Source organism: Procambarus clarkii, chromosome 16 (assembly GCF_040958095.1).
Source record: "Procambarus clarkii isolate CNS0578487 chromosome 16, FALCON_Pclarkii_2.0, whole genome shotgun sequence".
NCBI lineage: Eukaryota > Metazoa > Arthropoda > Malacostraca > Decapoda > Cambaridae > Procambarus > Procambarus clarkii.
In genome coordinates, this window is record NC_091165.1 from 24,949,166 (window position 1) to 24,972,108 (window position 22,943).

The following is a 22,943-nucleotide window of genomic DNA, read 5'->3' on the forward strand; positions in this document are numbered from 1 at the left end:
ATGAGAGTAATATTTTCACCACACTGAAGTATAGGGTATGCTCCCACTTCTGATGTATTAATCACAAGTATTAACCACGTACTAGTCCCAATTAACCAGGCAGTAAAAATACGATGTATGAATGAACGAAGTATGCTCCCCCCCCCAAAAAAAAAAAAAATAATAATAATAATAATAATATACAAGACTTTCATACAAAACAGAGAAAATTCCATCTTATTTTTTCGTTCGAAACACAAATTTTGAATTCTAATAAATCAGTGAAGAAACACCGGTTGATAAAGACAGTGGCAGCAGACGTGGAAGGTCACACCACGAGACGAGCCACCTGGGCATACCTGAGGTGACGGAAATGGTGAAACTCCGTCAAGAGTCTCCGTCAGGTGAACGAGGTGGGGTGGGGGGGGGAGCCTTGGTGGCCGGGGGCGCTGTGCTTACCTGCCTCCGTCTAGGTGAAGCGACTTCAGCCTCCACCCAGTTTTTAAGACCATGACGTCACCCCGCGAAGCTGGACGGGCTACTCATGCCCGTGCCAGCTTATCTTGGGCAGCTTCAAACGCGAAGCTGTCTCCACTAACACGCACTTCCCGTTGTTGTTGTTGTTTTAGATTTAGATACTGAGAACGAAAAGGTAGTACGGGCTATGGTGAGCCCGTAGTGGACTTACCTGGCACAGGAGCGGAGCTGTAACTTGAAAACTTCCTAACTTTCATATCGTATTATATAAACACCATCCTCACACCTGACTACCACCACACCCGGCTACCACCACACCCGGCACACTAAAGAGCTACTGCCCCCACTGAAACCTTCACTTACGGGCTATTCATGCCCGTGCCACCTCTTGGGTGGCTTAATCTTTATCAATCAATCAACTGAAACCTTCACGCAGGGTGCAGTCGCACCTCCACAGATCTCCAGTATCATCTATTGATACTGGCAATGGCTCAAAAGGGCCACTACTTACGGGCTATTCATGCCCGTGCCACCTTTTGGGTGGCTTAATCTTCATCAATCATCAATCACTGAAACCTTGACAAGAGCAGCGGCGTCTAAAAGGCCTGCTTGACCAGATCATCAACCAGGAGAGCTGGTCAGAGACCGAACCGCTGGGGTCAATGGTCCTCGGAACCAACACTAAGAAGCACCTGGTTTAATAAGATTCCCCCTGAACACACCCGGAACCAAGATTCATCGAGCACTTGCGCCACCACATACGAAACCTGTACATCATTCCTTAATCATGGTGACTTTGTTTATACTTACTAAGCTTCTAAGGCATACGAGGTTGTTTTTAACATAATAACTTTAGATTGCACAATTTCAAAGCTCCTAAATTGTTTATTAAAATGAAAACTGAACAGCCATGATTGTTGAATGATCTCCTATCTTGAGGTTATCTTGAGATGATTTCGGGGCTTAGCGTCCCCGCGGCCCGGTCCTCGACCAGGCCTCCTTTTTGTAACACATCCCCAGGAAGCAGCCCGTAGCAGTTGTCTAACTCCCAGGAACTTATTGTTCTGTTGAACTTATTGTTCTTGTTGAACTTATTGTTCAACGTAACAGGGGCATTAGGGCAAAAGAAACTCTGCCCATTTGTCTCCGCCTCCACCGGGGATCGAACCCGGAACCTCAGGACTACGAATCCGAAGCGCTGTCCACTCAGCTGTCAGGCGACCAGGTTTCGTAAGTGAAAAATTTAACAGGTTGACGAATACTTTCTCCGGGCCCCATATATACAGGCATGGCAAAACTTGTACATAATATGGTTATAGATGTATGGCTATATGGCGTGTTATATGGTAATCGTGGTATAATATGGTAAAAGAGGTATATATTATGATATAGTGCTAGAGCTATATTGTAATAAGTTATATTACAATCAATGATTGCTATATCCGCATAAAGACCAGATATCTTATTGGAAGACATATTTTGTATGATTCCTTTTGGGTTATGAACACTGGGGTTACAGGTCCCTGGAGTTGTATAGTTAAAGTATATCCTCACAGTGTACCCAAAATTTGCCAGTGCAGGCTACTAAACCCATATGGCCCTGTGTGACTAACCATCCTGCGAGATGGGAACTTTTATTACTACTGCTGCCTTATTCACTCTTGTGTTGATGATATCCTCAAAATGCATCCGGAGTCTGCCAGTGCAGACTGCCTATCACATGCCTCTGTATGACTAACCATCCTGTGTGATGGGAATTTTATAGCATCACGTAGTTAGCTTTTTTGACACAGTGTACTCCTCTTCATATAGTCTAGGATAGCTGCACTAATGAAGATGTACCTCATGTATTAATAAAAAAAACACATGACTAGCCATCCAGGGAGATGGGGACTATGATTAAGCATCCAAAAAATGGAGACTTACCATTTAATATCACTTACACACGCACACACGTACGGGGGCCGGTGGCTGAGGGGACAGCACGCTTGATACGTAGTCATGTGGACCGGGGTTCGATTCCCGGGGCCGGCAGAAACAAATGGGCAAAGTTTCTTTCACCCTGACGCACCTGTTACCTAGCAGTAAATAGGTACCTGGGAGTTAGACAGCTGTTACGGGGCTGCTTCCTGGGTATGTGTGTGTGTGTGTGTGTGGGAAAAAACAAATTGTTAGTTAGTAACAGTTGATTGATTAACAGTTGAGAGGCGGGCTGAAAGAGCAGAGCTCAACCCACGCAAGCACAACTAGGTGAATACACGCACGCAGAGTGTAATCCTTTATATATATATTAAGTGCAGAAATGTATGTCTAACTAAACATTTTAGTAAACAAAACATTACTTTTGAACCGAGCAATTTGTTTTGCACTTTATATCGTTATCGTGCCTCTAATTATTTTTGTGTAGCAGTTTCAAGACACTGTAAATATTATGAAAAAACTCTCGCCTGAATTCCAGGGAAAATATTGTGAACAATTTTAGGAGCTTCCGATAACTTAGGTATTTTATTGTATAAATTTCGGCAATAAATGTTCTCCAGGTGAGCAATTTCCCCGTCTTGAAAGGACACGTTAACAAGCAATATATTGAACCCTTAAAGAGTAACAGTGTCTTAAAACATTCCATCATCGCTTGGCTCTGTTGTTTGACAGATGCTTGTTAGCTTCGTCATTATGAGAGGGAACTGGGAAGGTGAGACGGTGGGAAGGGAGGTGGTGATGGGTGGTGAAGGTTGAGGGGGTGGCAGGGGAGGTGGTGCCAGGGGAGGTGGTGGCAGGGGAGGTGGTGCCAGGGGAGGTGGTGCCAGGGGAGGTGGTGGCAGGGGAGGTGGTGGCAGGGGAGGTGGCGGCAGGGGAGGTGGCGGCAGGGGAGGTGGTGCCAGGGGAGGTGGTGCCAGGGGAGGTGGTGGCAGGGGAGGTGGCGGCAGGGAAGGTGGTGGCAGGGGAGGTGGTGGCAGGGGAGGTGGTGGCAGGGGAGGTGGTGCCAGGGGAGGTGGTGCCAGGGGAGGTGGCGGCAGGGGAGGTGGTGCCAGGGGAGGTGGCGGCAGGGGAGGTGGTGGGAGGGGAGGTGGTGCCAGGGGAGGTGGAGCCAGGGGAGGTGGCCACAACACCCACCAGAGCATCACAACATCAGCGGTGCTCCCACCAACTAGGTCACCAGTACTGAGGTTACCTGCACCTCATTCCCACGATCAATAACCCTGCGGCCCGGTCTCTAACCATCCCTCGTGGTTGGCGGTCAGGTCAACCAGGCTGTTAAACGCCTCTGCTCGTTGTCTGACGAACGAATCACTAAAATGTTCATGGCATATTCTCCCCTTACACACTAACGAAGGCCACCGCTGCTAAAAAAAACAAGTGTATTTATACACAATTCAGAAGACTTCACAGTACACGAGTGTATTACAATCACTAATACAACGCCATGCACTATGTGCGTATAAATGAGCAACAATTGAGCCCCAGACAGAGACAACAAGTGCGTGACCTTGAGCCCCGTGTTGACACGACACTTCCCGTGGCTAAGTGAATATGCGTGTGAGTCAGCACGGGTGGTAAGGCACAAATGGGTCCTTAAGTGCTCTCTCTTGACGGAGTTAAATGGTTGAGTACACGGCCTGAGCCACGCGTCACTCTGCACCAACCCATCAGCGGCGGGGAAGCTTGTGCAAAAGCCTAATTATAGCTGGTCACTCTACAGCTTCAACGTTGCATACAGGCGCAATTATAATTATCCTGTCATATGCACACTCGAATGATGTTGTCTCTTCTTGTGCATTCGTCACGTTAAGTTCATGTTACATCAGTTTAGTTCATTTATTATGCACTTATTCATTTATCTCCACATAGTAGCAAATGTATATGTTTATCTCTCAGAATGTTTGGTAATATGTTTATTGTTTGTGATGTGTGTCTATGTAGGTATTAACACGATGTACTGAACGGGGTGAGAATAGCTTGAGCTACCTCATCCCTTTGTGTGTATTTTACCTCAATAAACTTACTTCAATTTCAATTTCTCCACATAGTATACAGTGGCCAATACTCCACATAGTATACACGAATTTAAGAGAACAGCTGCGTCATTGCCTGTGTAAACTCCCTTTTACTTTGAAACATTTTCAAACACCCTTTGAAAATGCTTTGCAGGATGACTGCAAAATAGTAAGGTTTTCCTGACACGATGAACCTAAATTAAAATGAGTCCCTCTCATCTTTCATATAACATAGTCTCTCTTTTTAAAAAAGAAAATGGCGATTCAACATCTTGTTCCGTGCGCCGCCAGTCGTAATAGCTTGAAAATCTCTGGGATAATGGATACTCGTACTTACTTACCCCTGACATTCAGTGCGTGTACCTGGGTGAGTTACGAGGCGTCACTGGCCGCCCACTGGGAGGTCCCAGCCACCAGCAGGACACCGAAGTCCCCTTCGCGAACTTCACATTCCACATCTCTACGGTTCAGTCTCACCTACTTCGCTTGGCTTCAATTGTGGAAATGGAGGAAAAAAAAATATCTGGGGGAATCATCTCCGCCAGGAAATGTATATATAAATAGCTAGAAATTGTTGTATAGTTTTTAAGATACCGTTTTCGTTGTAATATGAACTGTTGATGTAGCCAGATGTAGTGGGTTGGGGGGGGGATGTTTGGTAAGTTTGTGTGTTGTAGTGTTTGGTGGTATGTGTGTGGGACTGTAGGGGTCCCTGGCTGTCTGTAGAAGTCCCCTGGCTGGCTGTAGGAGTCCCTGGCTGGCTGTAGGAGTCCCTGGCTGGCTGTAGGAGTCACTCGCTGGCTGAGGGGTAGGAGGGGGGGGGGAAATTGTGACTAGCCAACGGGTAGTGGGGGAGGGGAGGTCCAACTGGTGGTAGGGGGAGGAATGAGGATCCCACAGGTGACAAGGGTGAGAGGGTGTATATGGGTGGTGTGCGAGAGGAGTCGTCTGGTTGTGGTGAGGACTAAAGTGTAGATAAAGCCCACAGGTAGTGGGCTTTATCCCACTAAAGCCCACTGATATATATATATATATATATATATATATATATAGGGAGTGGATGTCCACAATACCTTGTCGTTCCTGGCTCACAGCAGTCTCTCTACACCCACGATACATATATATATATATATATATATATATATATATATATATATATATATATATATATATATATATATATATATATATATATATATATATATATATATATGTATCGTGGGTGTAGAGAGACTGCTGTGAGCCAGGAACGACAAGGTATTGTGGACATCCACTCCCTACTTCTCCCCTTACTGCCCCTAAGCCCCTATTCATTGCCTACCAATTTCATTCTTATTTCTCAGTTATTAACAATTTAAGGTCCGCAAGCCATAAGTCACTATAAACTCTTTGGGCCCCATCCGGTTCGAATCCTGGTGGGGCCAAAGCCTTTTAGTCATATCATATTTATACTCTAATTATATTACAAAAAAATATTAATTTCCAGATGACAATGGTTGGACACTGGTTTGGGGGGGGGGGTGTGTGTGTGTGTGCGCGCGTGTGCGTGTGCGTGTGCGCGTGCGTGCGTGCGTGTGTGTGTGTGTGTGTGTGTGTGTGTGTGTGTGTGTGTGTGTGTGTGTGTGTGTGTGCGCGTGTGCGTGTGCGTGTGCGCGTGCGTGTGTGCGTGTGTGTGTGTGTGTGTGTGTGTGTGTGTGTGTGTGTGTGTGTGTGTGTGTGTGTGTGTGGGGGGGGGGGTCAGGTCTCTCTCCACCACTACATGTGACTGCCTTATTTCAGTCTTACATGTGACTGTGGCCCCGACTGAACCCTCACACAGCCGGCAATGCAGCACAGCACAAAGATACACCATCAGTCTACAGACAATAATTCAAGAGTTTACAACATTGAGCAACGAGCTCGGGAGAGGAAGTGTAAGGCCAGCGTGGCTCCACCACCACCACCTGTTAAAACACTCTTAGTCTTAGCTACATCCTCCACACCACCGCACCTCCCCCCCCCCCTCCTCTCTCCCTCCGTCCCTCACACTCTCTCCCTGTCACAGACAGACAGACGGTACGTGTACTCACCTAATTGTTAGTTAGGTACTAACCTAACCTAACAGAGGACCCATGAATAGAAAACAGGACACCCCCGTCAATTTTGCAACCCGCTACGATTTTTAGTACACCATTTTTTTGGGGCCTTTGGCGATTTATACATCTAAATGTGATGTACTATTCGAATAGACGGGTTGGAGTGGGGCCTTTATGAGTATTCATATACATATAGATATTCATATACATATGTATATTATATGTACTCATATACATATGCTTGCGTATATGAGTATTCAGCCGGTCCTCCTAAAGTCTCCCAACGTCAAGAAACTGTCGTACTAAGGTGCCCTTATCCTACCCTACCAGTGGATCCCCAAACAGAAAACGGGACAGTATGTACAATTTCGCGATTTTCTGCCATTTTCTCGTACGACGATTTTTGGCCTTCGGAAGAGTATACGTCAAAATGCGACGCTGTATTAGGAGGACGGGTTGGTGTATTGGGGTATAGGAGGACGGGTTGGTGTATTGGGGTATAGGAGAGCGAGTGGGAGTGTGTGCATGTGTTTGTGTGAATTTGATTTAGCTTTTGAATTTTTTAGCTTAATATTGTCACATAACATTTTATAATTATATGCATTTAGGTGCTTAGTACTTTTCCATTTTTTAACGTTACTACACCTGCTACTCTATTTTAGGTAACTGCGAGCAAGTGCCAAGTGTACCGTCAGCTGTGCCATACTTGTAGTCACTTATAGAGTTTTACAACTTAATGAGACATGACTGTATACAGTGCTTTACACTTTCAATAACAACTGTACACAGCTTATATGTCACTTTGTCCTTCATACACTGATCTCCCTGTTCTGTTGTTCCTGTCACAGGTAGTAGGCATCCATCAGTCTCAAGAGACTATGGAGTTGCGCTCTGGTTGTCGGTCTGAAGGAGGCTTTGCGCCTCTCCAGGGCGCAAAGGATACGATAATATAAAGATCACAAACCTTTATATAATCGTAGTATTCATTCGTAGAACTTTCAGGTCAGAAGTCAAGTTGTGAGGATACGAGTGAAACACAAATTATCTACATAAATACATTTATTCATAAAATGCCACAATATTTCCCCTTATGAGCTAGCGTTGATACACTCCTGCATCATTTCTGAAACAAGCGAAAATATACACAATTAGGAACTGCCCAAATAAGTATCGGTGCCAAAATCCATTATATCACAGAACGAGGAATTATCAACACACATTGCACGGAATGGTTAAAGGGGGGTGGGGAGTTGAGGGGGGTGGTGTGGGGGGACGAGCCCTCAACTTGCCTCAGGAGACATCAGCAACTCTGTCTGCTCTGTCTCTTGTAACATTGTCACGACTGCCACCACTACCCACTATCCACCTCACTCTCCGAGGCACTATACTTTAGGCAAGGGTTCCACTCTACGGAAGAAGTGGAGAAGGAAGCCGTCTCCAGGGAAGGCCGTGTGTGGACCGAGGGTGGAGAATGAGGGGCACGGCTACCCATAGTATGGTCACAGGCATTTCCATTATCTGCCGTGATGTATTCGCCAGTAAGGTCCAGTGCGCTCATGAAGATTAGTAGCGGGCAGCTGTGGCAAGTGAGAGTGGTGGCCAGCAAGGGTGTTAGTGGGTTGGTGGTTTCTAGCCAGGTGATGGCAGAGGTGGAGGCACAGAGGGTCTTGGGAGGTAAGGGGAGCAAGGTAGGGGCGTCTTGGCTCGTGTCGTGTGTCTGGCCACTGCTTTCGTGCTCCTGATCCAGGTACTTGTGGGGGTGGGTATCCATTATGGGTATCCAGCAGTTAGTGAGTTGAGAAGCTTCCTCACCTTCCTGTTGATGGGTACTTGTTACTGGTGTCCAAAATTCATTGGTTAGTTTAGGATATAGTTTCTCTGTGTGATTTTGAGGGGTGTGTCTCTCGGCAAGCATTCCAAACTCTGAGGTTAGTTGTGAAGGCTGAGCATGAGGATAGCTGCAGGGATTCACAGCCACTGTGGGTGTCCAGGAGTCAGTGGTTAAGGCTGGGATGGTGCGTGACAAGTGCAGGGACGCCGAGGGAGAGGATGGTATCACTTCGGCTCGTGAATGACAGTTCCGAGTCTCAGGGTGGTGTCTGGTCCCTACGCGTGTGACAGGAGTCCAGTAAGGTTCACTGTCAGATTCTAAGGAAGAGGATTGTCGGGAAGAGTAGGTGGAGGTGTCTGTGGGAGATATGTCACTTAGGCTAATCTGTGACTCGACACTACTTGGTGCAGAGCGGGCAGGGGCTCGGGAAACACTGTGATGGGGAATGTAGAGGTGGTCATGGGGGTTAGCAAGGCAGTGGTGGCAGCAGTTATCAGCAGCAGGTGCAGTGACGACTCCGTCCGAGGACAGGTAAGGTGGATGTATGGTTGTGGGTATCTGTCTTTGGGGAGATACACAGCTGTAGGCAAGGGTAGGTAGACTCCAGTGAGTGAGTGGCACTAAGCAACTTACTCTGAGTGGCCAAGAGCGCCGATCATTGATGCCTCGGGGGTGTGGACTGGGTTGGCGCCAGTGGCTGGAATCTTCTGGTGGCCGTGCACGCATTAGGGGCGTGCCCATGCAGAACGTACACCCTACAGTTTCTTCGGCCTCCTGGCGGAGAACTTTTTCTTGTTGTTTCCGTTTAAGCTGTTTCACAGACGTGGGTTTATGGGAGGGTATGGTCGAAGAATCTTCACTTGCATGAAGAGGGGAATCAAGGGAAAGGTCTACATCAACTCCTATAAATCTATGGTTAGGGACGGTGCAAGAGTGATTATTATTGGTGTGGTGGGGATAATTACTCGGTAGCCAGCCACCATCAGGCACAATGTTGTTGCCATAAAGTGGCGGGGCTGGAAGTGGCGGAGGCATTTCTTGGACAGACGCCCCCTCCTCCGCCAGCTCACTCTCACCTTGAGTCATCACTGGCAAACAGGTCTTGCCTTCCCTTGGATTTGAATTAGGAATACCGACCAAATAAAATTGCATTTCTTTTCCATTAGGTGGGAGTTGTATGGGAGAATATGGTTGAGCAGTGGGTGGGGCCTGTGCCATTGTATGAGAAGTTGAGGGTTGAGTCCAAACAGAAGTTGCAGGATGGGTGTACCGAGTGTCATGTACACTGGGAGGTGGACGTCGAGGGACGTCCTGCAGCGCATGAAGTTTACGCTGCACCCATCTTGGAGGCGGCACGGGAGGCTGACCAGCGGTATCTGTTGTGAAGATACTAGTATCGCGAAAAAGGTTTTGGGGTTGGAAATGGTCACACTGAGAAGAGGTAGGAGCATGAACGGTGGGTGGGTCCTCGTCTGATGTGTTGACGCAGAGGGCGGGTGTGGCGTAATATTCTCCAGAGCTGCAACAAGTGTCAGGACCATCGCTGTCACTGGTCGGACACTGGGTTACCACTGCAGCTACTCGACCACTCTGCACATTGTAAACTCCTGCACTGCTCTCCTCGTCCAGACCCATGGAACACGATCTCCCTGAATGTGAGAGGTCATGTCCAGAGTTCTGGCTAGCCTTTCTAGGATGATTCTCGGATTTTGGTCCCAAGTATTTACTAGCTCTCCTTAAGCTGCTTTTGAATGCGGCCACAAACGTTTTCTCTGAACCTTTTCGTGATCGGTGAGGTGTAACTGGCACGGTGGAACTATCAGAATCCCTAGGAGACCTTGGTTCACTCTCACACTCGCTTCCTTCGCCCATGCTTTCTTTACATGATTGATAGCCAGGGATCACATCCGTTGGTTCACATAACATATCACTATCACTAGCTTCATCAATGACCAAATCATCATCATCTTCAAACATAATCATCAGAGCTCCATGCCCTTCTAAACTCTGGAAATCTTCCAATCCTTCAAAGTCGACCACAGACATACCATCTTGTTCATGCCAGATATATCCCAATAGTAGCTGATCTCCGCCATGGAGCAAGGCGCCACTAACCTCCTCTTGGCTAGCCTCTAGGTGTTCAGCACTGATTGGTGGTAAACTATCCAGATGTTTGGAGGCACGATACTCGTCCTGACCTGCTATTGTGCTGTCGCCAACCGCTGGTTCATTCCCACTGTGATGTTGACTGTTAGGAACTCTGCTGTGTACAGCATCCCCGTCCATTGTGGCAACTGGCAAATTTAAATTACTTAAGTCCAGTTGTTCTTCACAGATGCAAGAGTTATCATGCACTTTGCTAGCTCGTCTTCTATCCTCGCGAGATTTGTTTAAAATATACAAATCTTTGGACCGCTTCGGATCCAAAGAACGACACTTACGATCTCCAGGTTTGAGCTTAATTTTTGTTTTGACAAAGAGAAAGTCAGCAGAATCACTGGACGAAATAGCTTCAGAGTCACTCTCAGACTCACTGGCAGAATCCTCATATTCTTGAACCTCCAGTCGGGTCATGAGACTAAGGTGCTTGGTTTTTGCTGATGGCACAGTTGGAAACACGTGTGGCAGCGGGAAAAATCGGAGAGATTCTGAGTCTTGAGATTGTAATACTGAAGTGTTATTATTGCAACCATCCTGTTCTTGAACCATAGTATTAATATCTTCCTCATTATCCTCACCCAGTTCTCTCTCAAATTTCTTGAGTTTTTCCTCAAGACGTCGCATGTCAGCATCAACAGTATCAAAGTCTTCATCACTCTCATAGCCAGCAGGATCCTCCTCGCTTTGTGACATTTTGACAGCAAGGAGTGCACGCCAATGGGCTTCCTCCTCGTCCTCGTCTAAGGGTAGCAGATCCCTTCGAGTCACAGGGCCGCCGCCGGAGGTCCAGGAATTTTCAGACCCCGTTGACGAAGCTGATGCTGAAGCCAGCATGCCAGGGTCGGTTATATGACCTGATGATACAGAACCATCTTCAGGCATGGTATTCCCCATTCTCTTAGTGATAACAGGAAGATGGCGAGTGTTTTGATACACGACTCCTGAGACCTCTCCTGAGGCACTCGATGAAAGAGTGCAAGTGATATTTTCAGACCGATTGCCAAGCATGTCTTCTGACGACAATATGTCAGATGTGCTCACTGAAATTGCCTCATTTGTTACCACTTTTTGAGCATGAACAGATGTGGAAGGAATGTGGATTTGGTGATGTTCAGGATCAATCACTCTTGCTAGTGTGTTAATGGCCTCCTTGCCGAGATCCAGAGTATCACTGGCATCAACAAATTCATCCTCTCCTTCTTCTTCAGCAGGAGGCGGGTGACTGTAGCCAGCAGGAGTATCAACACGCACTACAGTGGCAACGCTGGCCGAGCTGTGGCTGAATCCATGACCAGGATCGGGTGTGACCACTTCCAGAGCCTGTTCATATTCATCAACCGATTCCTCTCTTATAAGGGCACTGATGCCTCCAATACACAGCATTACTGGAGAAGATGGCATTTCTTCAATGACCTCCACACACACTTTCTGTTGAACCATTCCATCTGCACTGCTTACCGAATCATTGTTTCGGCTAACGGTATCAGTCGTTTTGACGACTGATGGCTGTCTAAGACCATCATTATCTACCATTATATTTGACGGGATGGTGGGCGAGTGTGGCTGTGAGGGGCCAAGTGAAGTATCTACCTGTTGATTTCCCGAGCAACATGCTACTGCTCTGTGAGTGCACGGTGCACCTTCCCACCCACTCGCCCTTTGCTCTATGCCGAGCAAAGTCGCCATGTCCATGTCGCCCTCTGTCCCTTGTCGAGTCAAGCCCGTGTCAGACTCCAATTCGTCTATGTAGAGAAGATTTGTTTTGTAATTCGCGAGTGTAGAGGTCCCTGGTGATGAGTCGATCTTATGGGGGTCATCTAGGCTCACAACTTGAGCTGGTTGATTTAATATCGTCTGGTTTAATTTGACCCCAGGCAGGAGAACAGAGGGTGGGACACCCAAAAGTGGTGGACGATGCTCTGAACTCTCTCCTGACGATTTATACCACAGCAGTTCATGTTCTTCTTGGGTTTCTTGTTCTTCTTCATGATCCTGATTGCCGTGTGCCTGTTCATGACTGCTATGTTCCTGTTCATGTTTGCTATGTTCCTGTTCCTGCTCGCCACATTCCTGTTGTTGCTTGCCTTGTTCCTGTTTGCCTCGTTCCTGTTCCTGCTTCTGCTTCTGGTTGCATTGTACCTGCTCATGCATATAGTGTTCCTGCTCCTGCCTGCCTTGCGTCTGTCCTTGATACTTCACACCGTGCTGGTGGTGGTGTGGGCTTAGTTGCTCAAAATCTTGAGGCTGGTTGTCCATCCGCTGTACCTTATGCAAGACTGGGCTCTCTTCTCCTTGTATGGTTGTTAGGGCGGCAGTCTTCACTCCTCTGCCATTACTGTGTATCATACCTCCATCTGCAGTGATCACAAGCTGGTGAGCATCAACACCATCTGCACAGCAGTGTAAGGATTTCTCATCATCCTCATTTACGAAGCTTGCAAGTGGTGGTATCGATGTGGGAATAAAACTTGTGTCTAAATTTCTGTGTATGTTTTCTCCAAAGCCTTCAATTCCACCAAAAACATCTTCTAATACTGAATTTAAACCGTCTGTTTGCATCACTGCATCTTTTAATGGTTGCTCTTTACTATGCGCGGGAACATGATCAACTGAACTGCGAACGGCATCGGGTGCATTCCCGGTTAATAAGCTACTCACACTCTCAGGAATGTCTTTCGAATACTGAGGCGATGCTGTAGTGCAACTTGTTTCAAGCGTCACTCCATTGTGGATTACATTCATATTGTGGCCTGACTCCGGCGTTACAGTGTCGCTTGACACTGCAGGACATTTTGAGTTATTGCTTAACAAGTTTCCAGCGCAAAAGCCTATTGTCAGTTTGATTTTATTCTCTAAAATAGGGTCGAGTGGAAGTAGAGGTGGGGAAGGCGAGGGAGGTAACACTCTAATATTCTCAACTCTGCTCGTGTCCAACTGTTCACTCGTGCACCCACCACCTGGGCCCAGCTTCTGAATATTCGGTGCGCCGTGGTCAGGGAGGCCGGAGCCAATGCGTGAAGCTGATTTGGATCTGGCACCGGTGTCAGCATGGCCTGGGCTGGCACTGAGGGGCTGTACGTGGCCCAGAGATGAGAGTCTGTGCCTGGTGAACTCCGGTTGGGAAAGTTCCCCAGCCTTCTGTTGGTGCTGAAGCTTGGTGCCGCATATAATATCCAGAGGAAACCGCATTGATCGTCTTTTGGTTTGTCCTCCGTCCTGTTGGTGACGCACTATCAATGGGTCGTAGGCACCTTTCCCTCGACCTACTGAACAGGTAGATGTATCCACACTCAAACTACCCTCCCTAGCAGCGGTATCTCTCATAGAAGCTCTTCCTGTTGCACTCTCTTGTACTTCACTGTCAATTTCTACCACGGCCCCAGCGTCACTTTTCAACACATTCAATCCATCTTCTTCATTACAACATTCCTCCCTCTCTATAACTACACTGCTGCTCAAGCTACGTGAACCTGGTGATGCAGCAAGGTCTTCAGGTACTTTGGTACCTCCAGCAATACTGCTGGAGTCTTGTTGGCCGCTTACCAGAGTACCTCCCTCATCACGAGACAAATCTTGTTTATCCAAGTCAATGTTTTTATATTCTTCATATTCACTGACCTTCCCATCTAAGCACGGTGTAAACAGTTTTTTAATATGTAATAACTTACTGTCTACTTTCAGAATGGCATCAGGGTACATAATGTCATCCGTCAGAGGAGTATGTGCCCCAGACGACGTGACAGTAGACGTCCGAGGCCTTCCTAAGTTAAAGTCTTTCACTGCTGACACTTCGCGCTTAGACGATACGCACCGGAGTTTGCTGTCGCTGACGGCGCCAATATCAATGTGTTCCTCTGGGGTGATAATGCCCCCAGCACCAACGTCACGCCTACTTTGACCTTGACAACAATTTACTGTACCCGGCATTAGCTGTGGGGGCGCTTCTTGCTTACAACGAGCCTCTGTCTGGCCAATCACAGACTCAGAAAGCACCTCTTGACTGTGGGAAGGTTCTTCCGAGCAATTCACAGACAGCGAGGGCACTTCCTGGGAATAACAACGTTCTACTGGCTCACTCGTCGGTTTTGAGAACTCATCTTGACTATGGTAAGGTTCTGTTGGACCAGATATTGACTGAGAGAACACATTTTGTCTGTTACAAGGTCCTGTTGTGCCATCTTCTGTTTCTAAAGGCTCATGTTGGTAACGACAAGGTTCTACTAGGTCAGTCACTGTCTTCGAAAACTCCATTTGACTATTACAAGCTTTCCCTGGAACACTCGATGACAACGAATATCTTTCTTCACTCTTACTATGTGCTTCTGGCCCAGCTACTGTCTGTGAGAACTCCTCTTGGTCAAGACAAGGTTCTGTTGGACCGTCAACTGTTTGTGAGAACTGTTCTTGGTCAAGACAAGGTTCTGTTGGGCCGACAACTGTTTGTGAGAATTGTTCTTGGTCAAGACAAAGTTCTGTTGGGCCGACAACTGTCTGTGAGAACTGTTCTTGGTCAAGACAAGGTTCTGTTGGGCCGACAACTGTTTGTGAGAATTGTTCTTGGTCAAGACAAGGTTCTGTTGGGCCAACAACTGTTTGTGAGAACTCCTCTTGGTCAAGACAAGGTTCTGTTAGGCCAACAAATATCTGTGAGAACTGTTCTTGGTCAAGACAAGGTTCTGTTGGGCCGACAACTGTCTGTGAGAACTCATCTTGGTCAAGACAAGGTTCTGTTGGGCCGATAACTGTCTGTGAGAACTGTTCTTGGTCAAGATAAGGTTCTGTTGGGCCGACAACTGTCTGTGAGAACTGTTCTTGGTCAAGATAAGGTTCTGTTGGGCCAACAACTGTCTGTGAGAACTGTTCTTGGTCAAGACAAGGTTCTGTTGGGCCAACAACTGTCTGTGAGAACTGTTCTTGGTCAAGACAAGGTTCTGTTGGGCCAATAACTGTCTGTGAGAACTCATCTTGGTCAAGATAAGGTTCTGTTGGGCCGATAACTGTCTGTGAGAACTGTTCTTGGTCAAGACAAGGTTCTGTTGGGCCAATAACTGTCTGTGAGAACTGTTCTTGGTCAAGACAAAGTTCTGTTGGGCCAATAACTGTCTGTGAGAACTCATCTTGGTCAAGACAAGGTTCTGTTGGGCCGATAACTGTCTGTGAGAACTGTTCTTGGTCAAGACAAGGTTCTGTTGGGCCAATAACTGTCTGTGAGAACTGTTCTTGGTCAAGACAAAGTTCTGTTGGGCCAACAACTGTCTGTGAGAACTCTTCTTGGGTAAGCCAAGGTTTCGCACAGTCAATAATTCCCTGTGAGGACCATTCTTGACCGTGAGAATATTTTACTGGACCAGTAGTCACTGTCTGTTGGGGTTCTATTTTATTGTGTGTGGGTTCTGCTTCAGTTTTATCAGACTTTACTACTGCTGTCATTCTCCGTGTTGTTTTACTTTGGTTCCGAAGAGGTGGCTCTGGCGGGGACTGTGGAGGCCCATGTTGGCTAACACACAGATGTTCTTTCTCGGTATCTGCTTGGGATGGGTCTTTCTGTACAAAATATGTCAGTTTAGTGTCACGTGTTGCATGCGAAGGCACCTTTGGAATACAGGAATATTCAGCTAAGCCAATATTTGCCTCTGAGTGCTTTGATTCAGGGGGAACTAAATGTTCTGTTGCGGCAGCCATTGTCTGCTGTGGTTCTACTTGATCATGGCAGGGTCCTGCTCTAGTCCCTACCTGTTCAGCTGGGCATGATGGCTTTACTCCTGTTGGAAAGAGAGGCCTCTTCATCCCCGATTGTTTAATTATTGTCCTATTTTCAATAGAATGTGGCATCGTATTTACTGAACTGACAGTTTTCACTTGAGAAGTGTTGTATAATGGTGGAGGAATGTTGACCTGTGGCGCAGCTGCCATGTAGGCAGGTAAGGGCTCAATAATCTTCAACCAAGGCAGAAGATCATTACTAGTTTCCAGTGCTGCTGTGTTGACCTTGGGGACGTCATGGGCGCCCGGTCCTACTCTCTCGGGTGCTAACGGGCCAGGCTTCCCGTAGCAATCAGCTATATTTGTCTCCGTCGCTGCGCCATGACTGGAACCGGTTGGTGGCGTCGGCGGGAAAGTACTGAGCCAAGTTTCTGAAGTCTGTAAAGTATGGCCGTTGACGTGAGAAGGTTTACTTAGGGGACCGGCATCTTCAACTCTAGTACTTACTGCACCGGGAATATTATGCCCACCAGTAGCTGGAAGACAACTTGCTTTGTTAATATTCTGTCTACCACTCACGCCACTATTATAACCCACACCACCAACACACGGTGACGAGGGCCTGAAATTGTCGGTGCACGTAGTAAGCTGGAAGTCTCCGGCTCCACCTAGCTCGCCACGTCCCTGCTGGGGAGCTCTCAGTTCGTCACCAGGGGAAGGCAGCGGCGGTGTGGTGTCTAACTCTAGTTGCACACTCGCTACTCTACCTTCCAAGGCATCACTTTTTATGTCTTGACAGACGTTTGGGTGAGAAACTGGATGGTGGCCTCCCGGGTAGCTGCGACCAGCCGTGTAGGGGCGAGGGATGGCGTTGACACAGCCACCCCGCGGCGGCGCCAGGGTCACAGGGCTGCCCCAGGGAAGGACCGGCCGTGTGGGGCCAGAGGAATGACTGGTGCACTCTGAAGTAGGCTTCTTGGGGGCTGTAAGTGTGTAAGGGGTAGACGACCACTGGTGTAGCGGAGTGGACGTCCAAGGTGGTGTGGTGTGTGGCTCGTGTCCATCGCCCCCCACCTGCTCCACACCAACACTGCCGCCTCCACCTTCCACCTCACCATAGAATACATCAACAGGTGTGTTGTTCGAGGCCAAGATGCTACGAAGTGCTGTGTCTGGCTCATGTTGCACACCTGCACGCTGCACTTCCGGCAACCGCGGCGACGTTGGCTCTGATGATAGGCCTACACTCTCTGCTTCTGGAGAGGCAACTTGTATTTCTGGAGTTTCTTGCGGCCAGGGTGGTAGTGGCGACAGTCTGAATTGTGGCAATTTCCGCGGCAGCGTGTGGCACCGGAAGAGAGGATATGGGTCGGGAGAGGAGGGACGGGAGCCAAGGTTGACACCACACAGCTTGATGACGGCTTCACCTTCCTCCGAGGGTCCAGGAGTGCTGCTCCTGGTGTCGGCGCCGCGGTACATCTGCACGTCACACATGTCAGAGTTCCTGTTGGGTCGGTGGGTCTGCCAGGTGGCGTCTCCCTTCACCCGGAAGGTCACATTACTGCAGATGTCCCGCGTCGACGCACTCTTGTTCCCGGCGAACAGCGGCACCAAGTTTCTGACTTTGGCTTGCTCGTTATTTGCAATTTTAAAACCGTATATGGAACTATGGGTGGTGGGTATGGGGGGCGGCTCACTTCTGAGGGAGGCAGAGGGCGCTGGGCCCTCCATATTGTTGTCACTACTCATAGTCACTAGTTCACCCACACTATTTATAGCCGTGTGCCAGCCATGGCCGGCCAACACTAATTCCCATACATCACTAAGAGCATGTTGGCACTGATCGCCAGTGCCATACACCGGGAAGCACCACAAAACGTCCCTCACAAGCACCTGAAGGGAGCCTATCACCTCCCCCGGGCACCAGGCGAGGTGTGCCTCCCCCACCGTGCCATGGCCACAACTGCCCGCCGACCTGCCGCCAGTGCCAGCCTGCTGTGGCACTTGGCACTCACTCTCATCCTGCCACCAAGCTAGGTCGCACCAGTCCTGCGAGAGTGCAGTATTCTCAGAGCACACACACTCGTCCTCTCCTAGCGATGGACTGTGCTTGTAGAGAGCGGCGTGAGTGTGAGGTGGAGAGGGGTGAGGTGGAGAGGGGAGAGCTGGAGAGGGAGGAGCTGGAGAGGGGTGAGAAAGAGAGGGGAGAGATAAGAGTGGGTGTGTGAAATGATCGTAAGGACAGTCATCGAGTACTAGAACAGGGCGGGCGTGAACCAAGCCTGAATTCTCCCACTGCCCACTCTCACCCTCTCCACCACTCCCACCCTCTCCACTCTCACTCTCACGTTGCCCGCTCCCACGCCCCTCTGGTGTGCTCTCTGGGAGCCAGAGCCCACCGGGAGAGCAGTCTGGTCCACCGTGACGGTGATCCAGCTCACTGTTATGGCAGCAAGCTTGGCCACTGTGGCGCCAGGTTGGCTCCTTTAAACACGCGCCAGTTACCTCACTGTGCCCGTCACTGCTGGCTCCCGTGGCACTTGAGGTCGGTGGAGGGGGGCAGAGGGAGGGTCCAGTGCCACCCGGTAGTGAGGAAGCTGGCACCCGTGACCCGTCTATTTGTCTGGTAACTGCACCTTCACTACACTTGTTATTATTATCACCTTCATTATACACGTCATCACCTTCAGTATGCACGTCATCATCTTCATTATATATGTCATCATCTTCACTACTCACGTCATCACCTTCACTATGCACGTCATCACCTTCACTATGCGCGTCATCACCTTCACTATGCGCGTCATCACCTTCACTACGCAAGTTATCACCTTCACTGTGCACGGCAACACCTTCACTACGCACACCATCACCTTCACTTGCTCCCTCCATCCTCTTCAACACTCCATCATTATCAGCTAAGCAATGTTCATTACCTTTCCCGTGGGTTAATGTTGTGTCTTTACCCAAACATTCACAGTCAGACCACAAAGGTAAGGCAGAGGGAGAGCCAAGTTTTGCCCCGAAGGAGGAAAGAACAGGCCGGTATGGCACAGTGCCGCTTCTCCCCATCACAGCATGTGTGGGATACGCCCCTGACGCCTGAGGCGGCAGCTGGGGCAGCTGTTGGGGAAGGAGGAGGTGGGAGGCGGCACTGGGGTGAGTGCCACTGTCGGCTACAGGGGTGAGGGTGGTGGTGGCGGGAACACACCCGCCAGGAATGCTGCTGTTTCTGCTGCTGCTGCTGTTTCTGCTGCACTTACGCACACCGCCGACACCATCCCCAGATTCGGAGGGAAACGTTTGGTATCTCGGTGAAACCCCAGTGTCTAAAAATGGCCGGCGATGGGTAGTCTTGCTTCTAAGGCCCGCGTCCATGACGTCACCGTGACTCCCCCCTCCGTCACTATCGCCAGCCTCCGACACGTCATTCTGCCCACATTCCACCGCGTCACTTTGTTCTATTATCACTAAACCCTGAGCACCCATATCTTCGTCTGGCTCGTCTTCCACATGGCTATACACACCACTCAGGGTCTGGGCTCTGCTGCCCTGCGCACCTGACAGTTGCGAGCCAGGCTCCTCTGATGGGTTAGAGTCATCCACACGGGTCCCACGGTCCGCCTCGTTCACGTGGATGACAGTGATCCGCTTCTGGCCCGGTATTCTGGGGCTACTGTCACTGAAGATGTCCGCCATCAAACTGTGGTCTAGTCCGTCATGGCGGGGAGGACTGCGGCAGGCGGTGAGGGCGGGGCCAAGAGGGTGAGTGCCCAAGTAGGAGTGGGTAGGGCGACGCACGGCGTCAGGAGGCGGGCGCTGTACTTGCTGATGGTGGCACCGTTCACGGGGCACTGGTGGCGCTGCTTGAGGCGGGGCCGACCCATCCTTCTCCCCCACCGTCACAAATGCTCCCTCCTCCGTCTTCTTATCCGTAACAGACACTCCTCGGAGGCCTGGCGCCTGCTGATGCTCGCAAGTGGGGGTGTGTGGCAGTGTAGACGTGTGTGTGGCGGGGCTTGGAGTCCTACGGTGCTCACAGTGAGCACAGTCGCCCTCTAGGTCTATGGTGCACCTGGCGTCATGGCTGGTTATCAAAACGCACTCTACATCACCGTTGGCACACGACCCTCTGCACACTGATGGCTGCCAAGGCTGCTGAGAGCTGTGGCTGTCAGGGAAACTGTCGGGCGTTATGCTGATATTTTCTGAACATCCGAGTCTACTCCTCGCCGGCCGGTCACCTACTGGTGATGCAAATAAAAGTTGCCTATGAGGCTCCATGGAGGCAGAGTGACCTGGCACCTCTCTGGGCAACAAGACTTGGCACGGGGCCGTCTGTTGTCCACGTAATGCCTGCATTGCCACCGAACTTGCGCCCCTTGTGTCTGTACTGGGGACACTGTGGTCGTCTTCCTCGTAGGAGGGGTTCCACTGCCAGAGATCTTCGGAAGATGGTGCAAACCTGCCGAGGCTGCACTCACTGCTAGCATCTGTATCAGCATCAGTAAGACACACCTCCCCACAGGAGCACCACACACCACCTGCGCCCCCACTCTCCTTGCCCGAGCTGCATGTCTTAAAGCTGAAGACCGACCGGTCATCTTCGCTGTCAGAGAAGAGTAGCTCTCTTACCGTAACTTGATCGAGGCTTGGACAAGAGCCTCTACAGGAGGATAGACAAGTGTCAAGGAGCCAAGTGCTACAAGGCACTTGAGCATCACTTAATGAACCGCTGCAATCTCCATACTCCCCCGCATCCTTAATACTACCCATCCTCTCTGTGCCATCGATGAAATGCGCCCTGTGATCATCAAAGTCATCGGAGGAGACAGTGGCAGGATTTGAATAACAGGCAACAGGTATGCTGGGGCCGTCAGTGTGGGCCTTGACAGAACACCCTTGACACACGTGGACAGGTGGCGGTACACTTGTTGTAACAGTTGTACAACTGTGACCACCACTAGGTGGTAACCAGGGAACACAGGTACCTGAAGCAGCATTTGTGACACCTGGGCAATTACTGGAACATCTGGGCGTTGCAGTCTGCGCGGGGCAGCCGTCCGGAGCGGGGCAGCCGTCCGGGGCGGGGCAGCCGTCCGGGGCGGGGCAGCCGTCCGGGGCGGGGCAGCCGTCCGGGGCGGGGCAGCCGTCCGGGGCGGGGCAGCCGTCCGGGGCGGGGCAGCCGTCCGGGGCGGGGCAGCCGTCCGGGGCGGGGCAGCCGTCCGGGGCGGGGCAGCCGTCCGGGGCGGGGCAGCCGTCCGGGGCGGGGCAGCCGTCCGGGGCGGGGCAGCCGTCCGGGGCGGGGCAGCCGTCCGGGGCGGGGCAGCCGTCCGGGGCGGGGCAGCCGTCCGGGGCGGGGCAGCCGTCCGGGGCGGGGCAGCCGTCCGGGGCGGGGCAGCCGTCCGGGGCTGGGCAGTCGTGTGGGGTGGTGGTGGACGAGATCAGCTGGGAGCCTGTGCTTCCTGTGTGAATATAGTCTACGGTGAGGTCAGCGCTACACTTGTGTTCACCATGACGCAGGTTCCCCCAGACGCGGGTGTAGAGGGGTGGTGGGGCTTGCGTCGCCAGCTTCTCTTGCTTCTCCGGAAGCGGCGAGGCCCCATACACACCCCCTGACGCACCCTCGCCGGCTCCTGCCCCTAACCCTACTGCTTCCGTCTGCCACACACGGCCGAGTTCGGCCGCCGAATTTCCTGACGGTGCCGACTGGTAAGGTCCTTCCCGATGTCCATCTGCCGTGTCTAATACATATGCTCCACGGTCTTCATGAGCTGCCACGTCCATTGGTGAGTGTAATACTGGATTATCTGATACTGACGATGGCTGACCTAATGGCATGGGGGCTCCGTTAATGGGTAGCGGCGTGGAGGCTCCGTTAATGGGTAGCGGCGTCGGAGTATTGTAGGGGCGCGAGATGGGGTGCTGTATCCCATGATAGGGTCGCAGGTCCAGGGAGCCCATTAAGGGCGACGCCAACATCACCTGGGAGGAGGAGGGTAGGCCGCCCGCTCCTGGCGCCAGGCTGGGCTGCCAGCATGCGTCTAGTGGCAACAACGCTTCTGGAAATAACAGTGGTGAAGATATTTCTGGAGGCAACACTGCTGGCTTCGCGGGAGACACAGGAGAGGCGAGTGCTGGAGGCACTCCGGCAGGGCCCGGATGGTGAGGCGCAACGTTTACTAAAGAGTGCTGTAGGTGGCGATCCAGTGGTGGGGAGGGGTGCAGGAGGCAGTCTGGACCAGTGACCGCTTCACGCACGTCGTCCAGAAGTGCCTGGCAGGACGCGAGCAACTCTTCAGAAGACCATTGGCATGCTGGTGGTGGTGCCGCCTCGCCCGCATCCTGCAGGAGGCACTCGAACGCGGCCAGTAAAGCCTCGCCTGAGCCCTGCCACGCCGCCTGAGTGTTGACATCCATCTGTGGGCACTCGAGTCGCAACACACTTCTTAACCTGGACAACCACTAAACAATGCCGCCCGCACACACACACTGCAGGCAACCTAAGCCATGTTTAAAGATTTAGTCACAACACACATGGACGCTTATCACGGCAGCTCGTGCGGCCCCCCCCCATACACACACAACAGTGGCAGTGAAGGGGTGGGCGTGACCCCTGATAGAAAAAGAGGGGGGTGGGGGGCGTTTTGGAGGGTGTTTGAGGCGGCGTGCAGGCACGTGAGAGACTGGCACGGGCCGGACGCAGGGACCCAGCTTCCTCAC

General features: G+C 50.6%; 2 protein-coding genes across 5 annotated transcripts in view; both read right to left on the reverse strand.

The window, feature by feature from the left end:
• The window catches only part of Mhcl (Myosin heavy chain-like), a 402,915-nt gene that overhangs the window by 204,413 nt on the left and 175,559 nt on the right, over positions 1-22,943 (reverse strand). The gene's annotated exons all lie outside the window — the stretch shown is intronic.
• On the reverse strand, positions 7,568-21,231 carry LOC123760034 (uncharacterized). Its single transcript, XM_045745400.2, has 2 exons — positions 8,991-21,231; positions 7,568-7,649 (listed from the first exon to the last, which is right to left on the reverse strand). Exons 1-2 carry the CDS (start codon positions 20,994-20,996, stop codon positions 7,644-7,646), a joined length of 12,012 nt encoding a protein of 4,003 aa, XP_045601356.2. The 5' UTR covers positions 20,997-21,231; the 3' UTR covers positions 7,568-7,643.